This window comes from Mus caroli, unplaced genomic scaffold, assembly GCF_978045245.1.
Source record: "Mus caroli unplaced genomic scaffold, Mus_caroli_1 scaffold_3, whole genome shotgun sequence".
NCBI lineage: Eukaryota > Metazoa > Chordata > Mammalia > Rodentia > Muridae > Mus > Mus caroli.
Genome location: NW_028227258.1, coordinates 97,155,138 through 97,170,585, shown reverse-complemented (window position 1 = coordinate 97,170,585; position 15,448 = coordinate 97,155,138). Strand labels below are relative to the sequence as shown.

Here is a 15,448-nt window from a genome sequence, read left to right as displayed (position 1 = left end):
ATTTGGACATATCTACCAAGGTAAACCGAGTAATACATTTCAGTCTTACCCTTATGAAGAAAAGTTTCATTTACTAATTTCCTCTTCAGAACTCCTTGGCAAAAAACTAGAGTCATACTGGTCTCAATACAAACTACAAACTCTGGGCCTAGATTCCTACTTCAGGAACTGATACATCATAGACTGCCAAATTTCATTCAAGCACACAGCAACAGCACTGCTTCAAGGAACCTAAGCTGCAAAGCCACTATTTGCATAACAAGGAACTCAGGTCAGGACAGATAAAGAAACTGACCCAAAACTGCTAGTTCATTACAAAACCAGGCTTGTATACAACCCATAGACCCTGTATGCTAGTCCACAGCTCTTTTAAAGACTTTTTTCTTTATAGGGCTGTTTTTACACTCAATTGTATGAGGGGTTTTTTGTTGTTGTTTTTTAGTTAAAGGAGACAACCTACTCCACAAAATAGTCCTCTGATCTTCATGTATACATGATGACACACTTGCCCTGCTACCCCAATTTTCTCTACCTCAGCTATTGTGCATGTGTACCTACCTGCACAATAATATAAAATTAAAATTAAAATCAAAGACCCGCCCAATCTCCTATTAACTACCCCAAGACTTCAAAATAGGTGGGAAATAAACGATATGCTGGTATTCTTCATGCATGCACACGTGTACATTCATATAAATCCTTCCCAACATAATGCCTGGTAGGAAGGTCCAGCAGGCACACAGCAGCACACTAGGGCAGGGACCGACTGTTCCTTCCTGTAACTGTGCTACACCTGTCACTGCCTCAGACATCTGGCCAGAAACTTCAACGGGGCACTACATGTGTAGGAGAGAGGTCTAATATAAAGTGCATAGTAAATACTCTTATGGGTCACATAAAGAATTACAGAGAAACACGTTTTTAAAAACAAAGTTTAATCATACTTATTAGTAACAAGACTTTTTTAAAAATGCAGAGTATAAATTCCACTTCCATCATTTCAGTTAACTTCAAATTATCCTTTCCAAATTAAAACAATATACCAAACAGTACAAGTTGCATATTTAATCCGACTTCTATTAAGTTATAAATGAGTAAATCATGAAATAAAAATTCTTAACACTAAGAGTCTACCTATCACACATATGAGAAAGGGAAGCATGCGAGCACTCTGAATGTCCTATTTAATGGTCTGATGTATGGGGTCCTTTTATGGTACAAACTCTGCCTGCCACAGATTTCACTGTCTTACTGAACACTTCGTAATCCTATGTGCAATGTTCAATGGTGGAGAAGAGGCTAGAGAGGAGGGTCCACACTTCTAAGTATAAAGGGCTGATACACTGATTCCTTAAAGGGAGCTAGTGACATGGCTGTATGACTTCACACACAGAAATTTGGTAGCACAGAGTTAGAGAACATTTTCAGAGTTAAAAACAAAGACAGTCGCAGGAAACAGTCAAGACAGAAGAAAACTGCATAATCACTCTCCCAACAAACTTTTGGTTACTAAATTAAAATTAAAAATTTGAGGCTGACTTCCCGATTTCTTGTGCTTCTGACCATACTACTGTCAGATAAAGGTGGTGACTTTCTCCCCAGCTACACAGGCACCGCCACCTAGTGGCAAGTTCACAGCAATCACTTAGAAGGTGTTTGGTTTAGCTTTGGTAACATGATGGTTTATCAAATTATCATTTTCCAGCCAAATACTGATTAAAATAAAACAACAAAACAGCCTACCTCATAAGTGTTACTGAAATGTACTTTGCTTTGAATCCCTTCTCATTTCCCCATTCATTACACATTACCTGGAAATGGCACTCAGATAACAATGTACCACTGAAAAGAACTGAACACTTGGAGATAAAATGATTCTCCAGGCAGACAGTAAGGAGTAACATGACTATACAAGTGCACTCCTCCTGAGTTCCCTAAGTAGCACAGACTACAGAAACATCTACCAGTACAGAAACAGCTCTACTCCTTGTAAATATCTTTAAAGTTAGAAATAGAGTCATATGTTCCTCTTAAGTTTACAAGCAGAAACTAGATATTAGTAATATTTCCCTTTACAGAAAGTTCTTGGGTGTGAACAGCAAATAGGAATATGAAATCAGTGATCATAGTGCTGCACTTTGCAAACTGTGAAGTCATAGCATACAAAATCAGAATCTGTACATAATGGGGGGGGGGGAGACGTGTGGGGGGGTTATGACCACACAACATGAGGCTACTCTTAGCTAGACTCCCCCCCCCCAAATGTATGTGATCAGTACTTCACAATTGAAAGGAACCTTGAGCAAAAGGGGCTAAGTTTATTAAAGTCCTCATGGAAAAATGCTAACAACCATTTTAAACCACTGTAAATTTTTTGGAGAGTCCAAAGAATTCCAGGGTTACGTTCACAAAAATTCTTTTGGTCTCTCATGTGTCAATAATCACGGTAGAAATACTCTCTCACTTAATATTCTGCCTGTGGTGCGAAAGCCTGGTCATAGAAACAATGATCCCAGTGACTTCGCACATCAAACCAACATGGCAGGGTCAAGCTGACCTCCCCGGCCACCCAGGGCCAAAGCCATACAGCTGAACAGTGTGTGCTTTGGCCTCACAGGCCAACACTCATAGGCCTGAGTACTATTTTTAGGTAACTACCTTGGCTGCCTTTCTTTAAAAAAAAAAAAAAAAAAAAAAGATTCTGCAACCCTCCCTCAAATTGGAGAGGCCCTGTAATTTACAATTAACTTTGAGTTATTATAAATTACAAATTTGAAGCCTTGTTAAAAAGAAAATGAGGCTTCTGTTCAATTCCTTAGGAAGAGGATTCACTCTAAGATTTACAGTTCGAAAAGTTGTAATATTGTGCTTGGAACACAGAGAACCAGTTATTAACTTCTTCCTCCTATTATAAATAATAACAGCTCAGTCCAGGTTACCATGACCTCTGACAGATGTAGGAAACAAGTTATTTTCTCCTCGTGATTACAGCACATTGCAAGACTCCTTGCCTTTTAATAAAATGCCCTGGTACTCTGAGCTTCCCTTTCAATTCATTTAATTTCAGCAATCTGTCAAAAACAGCCAATAAACAAACACTGAATTACATTCTACTGAATTTTTAAACCCTCAAGCTCCAGACTATAAAAATATCTTATGTGTCTCCCAACCTGGCCACCCTGATGCTTTCCCATATACCACAGGCCACCCCGAGATACAAAGGCAGAGGGCCAAGCTACACAGTCTATTTGGAGCCAGTAGACAAGAGGGCGATGAGTCCAGATGAAGCACTTATGGACAAAATGTAGTTCCTGCAAGATTTAATGTTAAGGAAAAAAATGAGACCCCCTAAATTAGGTTTTTAACAATAAAAGACTTTTCCTTATTGACACAAATATGTAGATGTAGTTGGACTGTCAATAAACACAATCTACAACATGGGAGGCTATAAAACATGACAAAATACCTACAAGCAATATGCTTCAATACTGAAAAGACACTTGGGACAAACTTAACAAAGAACACATCCTAGTTCCATGTAACCCTCATGGAAGAACTGGTCAAAGACCATGCAGACATAAGCAAAACAGTAAAGGGGAAACCTCTAGTCAATCAGCGTGCTGCTACAGTTAGCCAACAAGGCAAGGAGGTTCTCAAAGTTCCTGGCTACTTACAGACTGAGCAAACCATGTTAGGGGCACTCTGGCAAAGTCTACCAGTATTCCCAAAAGATGAGTTGGAAAGTGTCTGATATTATATTACAGCATAAGCTCTGATTGTTAAAAAGTCTGGCTGTGCTTTTCTGGATAACACCTTTGATAAAAAAAAAATTACTTTAATAAAAAAACAAATAACTCTTGGCCAAAGCTCAATTTAAAAGCATCTTGAACACTATGAAGATATTATAAACTGTGCATTTGTAACTACCCTGGCTATCACCTAACCCCCAAAGCCAGCATAGATGGGCATAACAGAACCAGTGAAGACAGCACATTTACTCTGACTTTGACTCCTTGTAGACAGGAAGGTAGACAAAGTCAGACAGTGTAACATTGCTTTATAACACACTATTTACCATAAAACTACAATTTATAGATTTAAAAAACACTAAGTCAAGCCAGAAACTCTTAAGCTCTAAGTCCACAGACACCTACCTATAGTTAATGTTATTTAACTGACTCTGGTAAGTTTCTGTTTCCACAGGCATACCAGATAGCTTAAAAATACAACAAACTACTGTTTATAGGAAAACTTTCTAAAGGATACACTGTGGGGTTGAAGTTCTTCAGTATAAAGAAGGAAGCAACAATAACCAGAACCAGGAACAGAGTGTTGTTATAGAAGATGGAGAATGTTGTGGCTTCATAATCGGCAACTTCATTCTTCTTCCACAGGATTCTAGAGATACAAGTCAAGTAAGTTTATAACCATGACCAAAACCTTGACATACCAAATGGTTCTCATTCACTAAAAAACAAACCTTTCTTTGTGTTTAAGGGTGAAAATGCATTTGCATTTATTAAATTTAGAGCAAATTATCTCCTTTTTTCTACTGAATTCTGTTTTTCTTATTGATGCTAAATTAACAGTTACTGGGTGTGCTACCATTTCTCTAAACAGCCAAGGCTTCAGTACAGGGGACTGATACTAACTGCAACTGACATGATTTTGTAAGCTCCTAAAACAGGCATCTTTGTTTAAGAGTCCCAGAAAAGGGATTATCCAACCTGAGGCCTGTGGACCAGTCATATATGTCCCAGGACTGCTACAGATGTAGACTATTTATGAATGATGTCATATCATGCACACATCAAAAGGTTGATGCCCTTAGTTAGAGCTGCACTTAAAACTTGGTCTCAATGCTTGATATGACATAGACTTCTTTGGCTTTATCTTCTCTAGACGCATAGCTTAAGCTTAGTTTTACACCCTAAAGAGATAATGCCAAGAACACAGCCAGTCACAAACTCACCAAGTCTATCTTTAGTTGTCTTTACTGAATTTGAACAAGGAATCTACATAATCTTAAGGAAGATGTTTTTAACTTCCATAAAATTCTTACTTCTAAATCTGTTTTAAATGGCCCCATATGTATCTGCTTTGTATCCAAGAGGCCAAGAGAATATTCAGAATGCTTGTGATTAAAGCAGATTTTATTCCACTTGGCTAATTAACTTTGCAAAATCATTTTTAAAGACTAGATTATACCCAAGTGGTAGGGTATGAAGTCAAATAAACTGATCTGGGTTAACTGACTGGGTTAAGACTTTTCTTCTTTAACAACAACAACAAAAAAAAAATTTTGAGAATCCACCACACACAGTACGGCAGTTACATTTCCAGAAGCATTTGTATATATGTACAAATTATTATACTTGGCTGCTTCACTGTGGAGTCATCGTCAAAGATTAAAAGTTCCAACTCTAGATGCTTTGTCCTCCCAGGAAGATATTCTACTCTGAAGTCAGATGATACAGAGCCCTCCCACCCACTACCACAGGGACAAGTAATTGACATTTCTGCTTAGCACATGCTTTAATCCAAATTCAAGAAGCTTGGCTATAGGAGCTAAAATAAAGATAATATCACCCAATCTTCAATATAAAATCTGTAGTCTCATATATACGCTCTATTTCCTTGATTTTATAAATGGCCCCTACTTAATAAATTTATTCTTCTTTGGGAAACAGGAAGAATGTCACATTAAAGTATAGCCAACAACATTCTGATTTCAAAGAGTAAATGAAATCTAAACTGTAGGAAAGACACTCTTATGCTGCTCCAAGGAAATCAGGCACAGTAAGCTGCACCTGAATGCTAAAAAATACTCAGAATCAACACAGCTATTTTTAACTCTGGCATAAGACCCAGTGAGCTATGGTATGCTTTTATTCTGCTGATTAAATCATCCCAGTGACATCTGAGCAGGTCTCCCTAACTCTCTTCGTGCCATGACCTGAAACAGAATCACCTCCAAAACAACTGGGATGAAAGTCTGACGATCCAATCCATGATGATACCCCAGCTCCCATGTTACATCAGGCTACATAAGCCAGAACCATCCAAATGTCTCTGAAGCATTTCTAGTCTACCACACTCCAAATGTATTCATTACCAATGCCTCTACAAAAGCTTCACTAGTAGAAAATTTAGCTTAGGAGAATATTTCCCAAGCAATTATTCTTCAAGGACAGCCAAGTATGACAGGAGAAAAGAGTAGACTAAACAGAAATTGTTCCAAACAGATAATACTGTCAAAAGAGCTTCAGGAAACCAAGAAGAGTCCCACTTCGGAGCTTGAATCTCTAACTTGCCATTGCTTATTTCCATCCCTGAGTGGCAAAATACAAACATGCCAAAACAGTTATCAATGGAGCTTGGAGACAAACTGTTGCATCTTTCCTTATATCAAATCTCTTGGAAGCAACATAGCCTCTGGAAACAACTTACCAAATCTTAATGAGTCTCTGATCAGTTATCCAGATTAATCATGAGTCTAGACCTGGGTAAAACAATCTTTGAGGAAAATACTAATAGCACTCATTTCTGTTGCTGGCAAGAGAAATTTTATAATGTGCACTTTATACATCAACCTGACAACTCTGAAAAAGCTAAGTCGACAAATGACAAAGAGGTCTCATTCCCAGTGCTTGGACTGGGACTCCCAGTGCTTGGACTCACTTGTAATGACCACCTAAACACCACACTGAAAAAAATCCTGAGACATGTCCCAGGAAGAAAAAACAATACACACAGCAGACTGGTATAGTCTGAGACCTATTTGCCATTTCCAATATGACCATCTCCAAAATCTTAATTTATGTGTCAAGTACTCTGAAATTTAGATAACTATAATATGTACCCCAATTTAATATTGTCCTACACAATTCAACAAAGGCACTTTTAGGGTTAGATTCTTCAACTTTTATTCCTACTCAAAATTATGCAACAACTATGCAGCCAACCCTCATTACTGCTCCCTACAACAGGCCTTCGTTGCCATGATTTTAATATCGAGTCCTTATTTTTATAAAGTATTCAAAGAAGATAATCAGTTTGTTAATGTTCAGTTCCTTTCCAAACCACTGTAGAAGCATTGTTCATTAAGTTACTTGGTGTTCCTTAAATTAGGATCCACTTGATAAAGTCCTTCCAAGGGCCAGTGCCAGGAAGCCTTCCTTTCTGCAGGGCTTGCATGCTGCTTTCCATCAGAGTAAAACCAGCATGACCTCACATGCTTCCTGAGCACTCTGACTCACAAGTAAGTACAGTGCTCAAGCACTAGAAGTAATTCCACAGTCCTCATTTAAACAGCTTTCCTTGCTTTTAAACGCTGCTTGGTCTTATAAAATTCTATTACTTCATAAGGCTCACACAAAGTCTTCCTGGAGGAAATGCATGAAAGTGCTGTCCCACAAAGCACAGCGATAAAGCTTAAGATCCATGAACGTAAACTATGCACCATGCTGCTATTTAACACCTGGTACACAGGATGGCCTCACACTCAGATTTGCTTGCCTCTAGAATAAAGGACCAACCTGGTAACCTGTATGCACCAATTTACTTCAACAATTTGGGACTCAGGCAGTTCATACTATGTGGGGTTTTCTTGGGTTTTTTTTTTTGGGGGGGGGGCGTGAGAAGAGGGTTAACAAGCATACCACCCCAACCTCAATCAACAAAGGACAAACCCAGTTCTTTCTTTCCCCCAGACAGTGTATCCAATATTCATACACGCATGGATACCCCTGAGGAATTTCGATATCAAAACTACTAAAAATGTTAACATAATACCCTGTCCCCCTACAGATTTGGGTTAAACAACATACAAGCTCTGTTGCTTCCTAAATTCCAGAAAAACAGTTACTGGCATAAGCTTCCAAGTTGGACAGTCTGTATTACCATGGATCTATGTATCAACAAACAAGTTACCAAGCCTTCTGATGCCTGTTTTCCTTGGGTGTAAAATGGAGACCACAGCAGCACCTCCTCTCTCAGTCTTTGTGACTGTGTGATTATATCATCTGTCCCCCTTCCCTTTTTCTCTACATCCCCTCCCATGAATGCCCCTGGGCTCCCTTTCAAATTCACAGCTGTTTCCTTAACTGGTGGTGGTGATGGCATATGTCATGAGTATTCCTAACTATATAAATACAACCTGTTCTGTCTGTATGTTACTATATGTTTACGTTTGCAGACCTGACTATTTCTGCTGCTCTTAGCATTCCTTAGTTGCCTGTAGCTCTTTGTCAGGGCTGGGGCCTCTTAGGTGTTCCCCTTCTACATCAGACTATCAGTGTCTTCCTTGTTCCGGTCACCCGTGTTGATGAGATTTCATGAGTGTAGCTTCTCTGACATTTTTAGTAGATGAGAATCTCAGAGCAAACTTCCTGTTCCTTTGGTTCATAGAGAGCTCCCCTCTTCAGTAATGATTCCTGAGCTGTAAATGCAGGAATTATATAGCAGATACTTTACATATAGTTACTCTTTGGAATAAATCAACTGTATATAGCTCAAAGAAAACACTCTAGTGGTAACAATTCAAAAGTCAGCCATCACTATCACCATTGCTACTATTTACACAATCCCAACATCTTTAATGAGAATTTAAAAACGGACTTCCTCCCAAGGTTTCAGACTACCACTTTAAATAAGGAGTCAAAGGGGGTCGAGAGACAGATTAAGAACCCAGTAGCCATGGCCCCACCTGTTATCCCTGTATCACACCCTGAATGGACTCCTGTAACTCCAGCTCTGAGAAAACAGAAGATGACAAGGTGCTGGCCACCAAGCCTTGTGGGTTGCTCCAGGTTCAGCAAGACCCTCAAAGGAACACAGCGGAAAGTGACAGAGGAACTACTACCTGAACCTGAGCTGTCTTCTGATACCTGACATGTCTTCTGGCCTCTAATGTGTAAACCTATGTGTATACACACAGACAGACAGACAGACAGACACACACACACACAATCAAACCTTTCATCTTTCTCCTTCCGGGACATCTTCCTATTATCAGCTTCAGAAAGTTTTCGAGTCACTTCTTTGGAAACAGCATCCTCCCTCTTCTGTGCTACTCTGAAAGAAAACACAGAAAGAAAAAGGTCTCCACATGCTCTAGAGATGAAAATCAGTCTCAAAACACACTCTGTACTCATATTTTCTATTGTCAACTGAGTGATTCTTTTTTTTTCTTTTGCTTTATAATTTGCATTTCACCATTTCTTACATTGAATGGCTCTGACTTTTATTTTTAATTTTTTATTAGGTATTTTCCTCAATTAGATTTTCCAATGCTATCCCAAAAGTTCCCCCATACCACCCCCCCTACTCCCCTACCCACCCACTCCCACTTTTTGGCTCTGGCGTTCCCCTGTACTGGGGCATATAAAGTTTGCATGTCCAATGGGCCTCTCTTTCCAGTGATGGCCGACTAGGCCATCTTTTGATACATATGCAGCTAGAGTCAAGAACTCTGGGGTACTGGTTAGTTCATCATGTTGTTCCAACTATAGGGTTGCAGAACCCTTTAGCTCCTTGGGTACTTTCTCTAGCTTCTCCATTGGGAGCCCTGTGATACATCCAATAGCTGACTGTGAACATCCACTCCTGTGTTTGCTAGGCCCCGGCATTGTCTCACAAGAGACAGCTATATCTGGGTCCTTTCAGCAAAATCTTGCTAGTGTATGCAATGGTGTCAGCATTTGGAGGCTGATTATGGGATGGATCCCTGGATATGGCAGTCTCTAGATGGTCCATCCTTTTGTCTCAGCTCCAAACTTTGTCTCTGTAACTCCTTCCATGGGTGTTTTGTTCCCAATTCTAAGAAGGGGCAAAGTGTCCACACTTTGGTCTTCGTTCTTCTTCAGTTTCATGTGTTTTGCAAATTGCATCTTATATCTCGGGTATACTAAGTTTCTGGGCTAATATCCACTTATCAGTGAGTACATATCATTTGAGTTCTTTTGTGATTGTGTTACCTCACTCAGAATGATGCCCTCTAGGTCCAACCATTTGCCAGAGGTCCCAAGATCCCGTGGAGGGTCCTGTGGGGTCCCTGCAGGTGTCCGGAGACACCTCGTCCAAGGAACCCCGGTGCTGGCGTAGACCGGAGTGATTCTTTATATTTCAAGAAAGTCAACTATACAAAAAGTTCCGAGTTTATTACACTATACAACCTAAGAGAAGTTCAAGTACTTCTCAAAATGTGGTTTCTTAGTTATGGGATTTGATTTCTGCTTGAAAGGAAGCATTTTCCAAAGCTCAAGTATTTAATATGGGTATAAAAGTCAAATGCTATTAGCACAATTCAATTACGAATCACTGTAACTACATTTTATTTTCCTGACGTTCACAACCTGAATGATCCAATTTCAATTCCAAGTAAACTACAGAATAGACAATTTAATTCATGAAGAAAAATAACAAACTATCTTAAAACTATGCTTTTAACTCCCTTCCAAAGGACAATTTCATTTAAAAAAAATAGTAAAAGCAAGGTCAGAAGCTGACCATAACATTTTTAGTTAAATTAGCCACTGGTTTGAGTTAACACCAAGTCAGACAGAAAGGGTTTGAATAAGAACTCAGGAACTCAGATCAGAATCTGCAGATCTTAGAGGAGATGAATGTGAAAAGCATACTCATCAGCTGGTCATGATAGTGAATGCCTGGAATCCCAGCATTTGGGAAGTGGAAGCACAAGCATCAGGAATTCAAGGCCAGCCTCAGCTACCTGATACCGTGTCTCAGAAAAAGTATACAGATCAAAACAACAACAAAACAAAGCCTACAAATCAATCTTATCACAGGGGTTATTAGTAAAAATAAATAAATTTAAATAAAATGTAAAAAGCCCATAGACTAAGACAGCTATATTCAACAAAGTATATTTTCACAAATATAAGCTACCCTATAGAAGGAAAAGTAACAACAACATGCAAACTTCTATAGAATACCTACCAGCCCCATGGTACTACCCACTATAAGAGCATTCAATATGACATCCCAACAGAAGAGAACACAGAAACAGAAGAAAGCCTAGTCACTGTGTTCAAGTGACTCACACTACCAGACTGTATTTAGTACTAGTCAGTATACCCAGGAAAACTGGAGAAACTAGGTTGGACTCCAAGAGAACACACAAGATCATTCATTTGAGGCAGTGGTTTCTGTCTTGATTCAACCACAAGAGCCTCTAAAATCTAGAGTCTAGATGCAAGGTAAGCACAGACAGTGGCTAGGTTATATTCTGACGGAGTCTCTATCCATAGACGGCCATGTCCCATAAGAACACAGTCCAGAATAGTAGAGGTCCAAATGAGCTGAATCTTGAAATAGCAGGTAGGAAAGAAGCTGCCAAGAAAAAGATGACAAAGATGACCTGCTGAGTCTGCTGGTCTAGCAGAACTTCAGTCATGAAGCCCAAGCCTCCCAGAATGACAGCAAGAAAGCAGCTGAGGCCACTCCTGGCCCATCTCTTAAATAATACCCTGCTAACTGAAATCATAATACACTACTAAGTGCTTGCCAATTATAAGAGCCGACCAGAAAGACAACCAAAGAATGAGCAAAGTCAGGAACTCTCGGCAAAAGTTTACTGAGTCTTGAAATAACAGACATATAATAGAAAGGAAGGGGTCCTGAATGAAGTAAGCACATTCATACTCAAAGGATGGCAAGAAGGCTAAGTCTAAATCTGAAGGCTTAGTCTAGACTCACAGGAAGGAGGCAGATGACTTTAAATCTAAGGACCTGAAAGGACTTTTGGTGTTACTGTATTAGAAAAAAGAAGGCCATGATGTATTAAGACAGTTAACAAAATAAAAAATGACAGATAAAGAGAAATATATTACTTCTCAGACATTTGGCTAAGATATGTGATCTTTAAATATGATGATGGTAGCCGGGCATGGTGGCACACGCCTCTAATCCCAGCACTTGGGAGGCAGAGGCAGGCAGATTTCTGAGTTTGAGGCCAGCCTGGTCTACAAAGTGAGTTCCAGGACAGCCAGGACTACACAGAGAAAGCCTGTCTCGAAAAAAAAAATGATGATGGTGATGTATTTTGCCTGCTTGTATATCTGTACACTACAGGCATGCCTGGTACCCAAGACCAGGAGGCCTAAGATTCCCTAAAACTAGAGTAACAGACAGTTGTGAGCTACCATGTGGGTGCTGAGAATTGAAACTGAGTCTTCTGGAAGAGCAGCCAGTAAGCTTAACCAATGAGCCACCACTCCAGCCCCTCACGTGCATGTGTGATTTTTATCCCATAAAATATAAACAATGAAAGGAAAAGTATCCTCAAATAGCTTTATGCAATGCGTGTCAGAGTACACTCTAAATTTTGTTTCAAGAGACCAGATGCAGACTGCTATATCAATCTAAACAAAACTAGTTTCTAATCAAGTGTGGATACTGTGAGAAATTTTAAAACAGTAAACAGATGACAAATTTAAGATCAGAATCCCTACTGCCTTTAAAAAATTACTTTAGAAGCTCAAGAGAAGGCTCAATAGTTAAGAGTACACACTGCTCATGCAGAAGAGCTGAGTTTAGTTCCCAGCACCTCTATCATGTGGCTCAGAACTATGTGCAATTCCAGTCCCAGAGATCTAACACTCTCTTCTGGCCCCTCAGGCAAGGGACACACCAAACTACAGACACAAACACACAAGCGCAGTTCAAAAGTAAAAGAGTTAATTATTTAAAAAATAATAATACTTCAAAGAAAAAACAAACCTAAAAGGCCCTATTGAATAAACAAAGGAATAGCCTGCTATACCCTCCTGTTTTATCTTTTGGAAAGCAGAGTATACAAGTGCTTAAAACATAAAAATTTACTGAGGTAAAGCTTAGGTTTTCCAGGCTGGAGATATGGCTTAGTGGTTAAAGAACACTAACTGCTCTTCGAGAGGTCCTGAGTTCCATTCCCAGCCACCAAATGGTGGTTCATAGAATATACGTAATGGGATCCAATGCTATCTTCTAGTGTGTCTGAAAACAGCTATAGTATACTCATATAAAAATTTTTAAAAAAGAAAGAACATTGTTGTCTTCTACAGTGAATAGACTTAGAAGATTAAAAAAAATGTAACGGGCATTGAAAATGTCAGAGAATTTTTAATATTTTGCTTCCAAAATTAGTAAATGGGCAGCCTAAAATAATTTCTAGAAAGAAATCCACTGAGTTTCGGAAACATTCACTTATTTAATAGATTTGTTTTTCTGACCAAACCATCAATTAAAGACCAGGATTGAATATTCAAACTCCACCCTCAACACCTATTTCCACAGAAGTGTCAGTCACATGGTTCACGATTAACAATTCTGCAGGCATTGCTTTCAAACTAATGCTTATAAGCCATGTTTACGACCCCCTAACATAAAATGTGCAGACTGGGGTTGGGGTTAGGGTACTTACTTGTGCTTCAGAACAAATTTTACATTCTTGTAGGCGAAGGCTACCAAGTAAGTGCTTACTAAGGTCATCACACTGTAGAGCACCGCAGACTGGATGAGATCCATATGCCATATTCTCCAGTACAACCCTGAGATAAGACATAAGCAAGGGACACACAACATCACTGCCCCATTGCACATGCCAGACTAACTACAGCTAAACCAGGTAAATGAGAGTCAGTAAATCCACCCCCCACCCCCAGTATCCGAGAAACTTCACTAGAGGTGAGATAGACAATAAACTGGGTTAGTCCCAGTTCAGGGTTTTCCCAGTACAGAAAGGTAGGATGTGGGGATATTGCTAGTCTAGAATTTTCATCTTCTAACTTGAGAACAAACTGGGAGTGGGGATTACAAATAAGAATAACAATTTCACTCATGGAATACTATTAAGTTAAAACATGGGCCATTTTAAATCAAACGCTGTCCCAAAACACTGGTTAACTTGCTGACGTGGCTGCTCACTGAAATCCAAACAATGCTTTGTCGGGCCAGTGAACCCAGGGGGGCTCTACACCACATTCACTGCAAGCTGAGTTTTTTACAAGGCCAAAATAACAAAGTACTTTTTTGGACGTGATTGGCCTGCAGCACTGCGGCAGTGCGGGTCAGTAGACAGGAAACTCGGGAAACCTGGCCTTGGAGACAGTCTTGGCCTTCAGGTGGGCAGTTTCTCATTCAATCGAGAAGTCTCGAGCTGCTCTCTAGGAGTTACTGAAATCCTAAACAAGGCTGATCGCGGAGCTCGGGCAAGGCCTAACTTGTCATTCTGCACGTCCAAAGGATGCTCAGGAGTAAGGGGAGGTTTGCCACGGGTCACGCTGCTAATTCAGTGAAGGTTTATCAGTGGCTCCCCCGCCCGGGTCATTAAAGACATCCTAGTGTCCAACAGTGGTGAGGGGAAGGGCAGTGTACCAATAAGAGAATCCGGGCCAGACAGAACCCGCGCCCGGCTCAGAAGCACGCCGCGAGTGACTTCCCGAGGACGCTGCCCCCGACACTAGGCCTCCCCGCCGCCACCGCCACGTCCCCGCCGCCACCGCCGCCCGCCGGAAGCTCACAGATGGGGATGGCAGACACGATGAACGCGTTCCCGAAGAACAGCGCCGACGATTTGGCCGACAGGTTGCGGCTGAAATCCTGAAGGAGCAGGTCCTCCTCGGACTGCTGCTTGGAGCCGCCTTTGGGAGCCATGGCCGAGTTGAAGCCAAGGCCGGGAGCAGGGAGGCAGGGAAGGCTCAGAAGGCCGCGTGTCGGTCCACTAAAGCCGCGTATCCGCCCGCGACCCGTCAGCGCAACGCGGAGGCGGGACTCTGCAGGGTACGGTGCTTCAGGATTGGCCAGCTTGCCGTCGCTTCACAAGCGTCGAGGTACGATTGGGTATGCGAACAAGACTTCCGCATCCTTCAAGGTACGTGGCGCCTCAACGCCACAAGGAATGAAGGGATTTGTAGTTTAGTGTGTAGTTTAGAGCTGCTCTCTAACTCGCCTGCCTCAGTCTCCAGAGACAGGCTTGGATAATCGAAATGAGCAACCATACAAGCAGTACTCTGTTTTAACTAACTAACCAGCTAGCTAACTAACTAACTAACTAACGTTATTGGTATCTCATTCCACATGTGCACTATATATTTCTTTTTAAATTTATTACATTGATTGAACAATTGGCTCATTGGTTGATTAATGATTAATTGATTGATTGCTTGGTTGGAGGGCAGTGCCACAAAGTTGTCAGAACGCAACTTGAGGAAGTTAGTTGTCTAGTTTTACTTTCTGGGTCCCAGAGATTGAACCAAATTGTCAGGTTTGTGTCTTTACCCTCTGAGCCATCTGCATGGTTTAATTTATTATTATTATTATTATTATTATTATTATTATTATTATATCATTTTAACCAACAAAGCCTCTTAGCCTCTAAAAGACTCTCTCATTACAGTCTTTAGAATTGGAAAATAAAAAAACTCTTGTGGATTCAGGACATACATTT

The 15,448-nt window shown here is 40.4% G+C and overlaps 1 protein-coding gene across 1 annotated transcript; it reads right to left on the bottom strand.

Moving 5' to 3' along the window:
- Positions 1-914: 914 nt before the first annotated feature.
- Ssr3 (signal sequence receptor subunit 3) lies at positions 915-14,752 on the bottom strand. The gene is made up of 5 exons (XM_021158560.3): positions 14,523-14,752; positions 13,424-13,550; positions 8,977-9,075; positions 4,267-4,398; positions 915-3,311 (listed from the first exon to the last, which is right to left on the bottom strand). The coding sequence occupies exons 1-5, from the start codon at positions 14,653-14,655 to the stop codon at positions 3,245-3,247; spliced, it is 558 nt and encodes a 185-aa protein (XP_021014219.1). The 5' UTR covers positions 14,656-14,752; the 3' UTR covers positions 915-3,244.
- Between the last annotated feature and the right edge of the window lie 696 nt (positions 14,753-15,448).

What these genes read in the sequence shown, in the direction of transcription:
- Ssr3 (XM_021158560.3), bottom strand. Translation starts at nt 14,655, where the DNA reads ATGGCTCCCAAAGGCGGCTCCAAGCAGCAGTCCGAGGAGGACCTGCTC. An exon ending in CGGAAGGAGAAAGATGAAAG is followed by an intron (nt 4,399 to 8,976) that starts GTTTGATTGTGT and finishes TTGTATCTCTAG; the next exon opens with AATCCTGTGGAAGAAGAATG. An exon ending in AAGAACTTCAACCCCACAGT is followed by an intron (nt 3,312 to 4,266) that starts GTATCCTTTAGA and finishes TAAATCTTGCAG; the next exon opens with GAACTACATTTTGTCCATAA.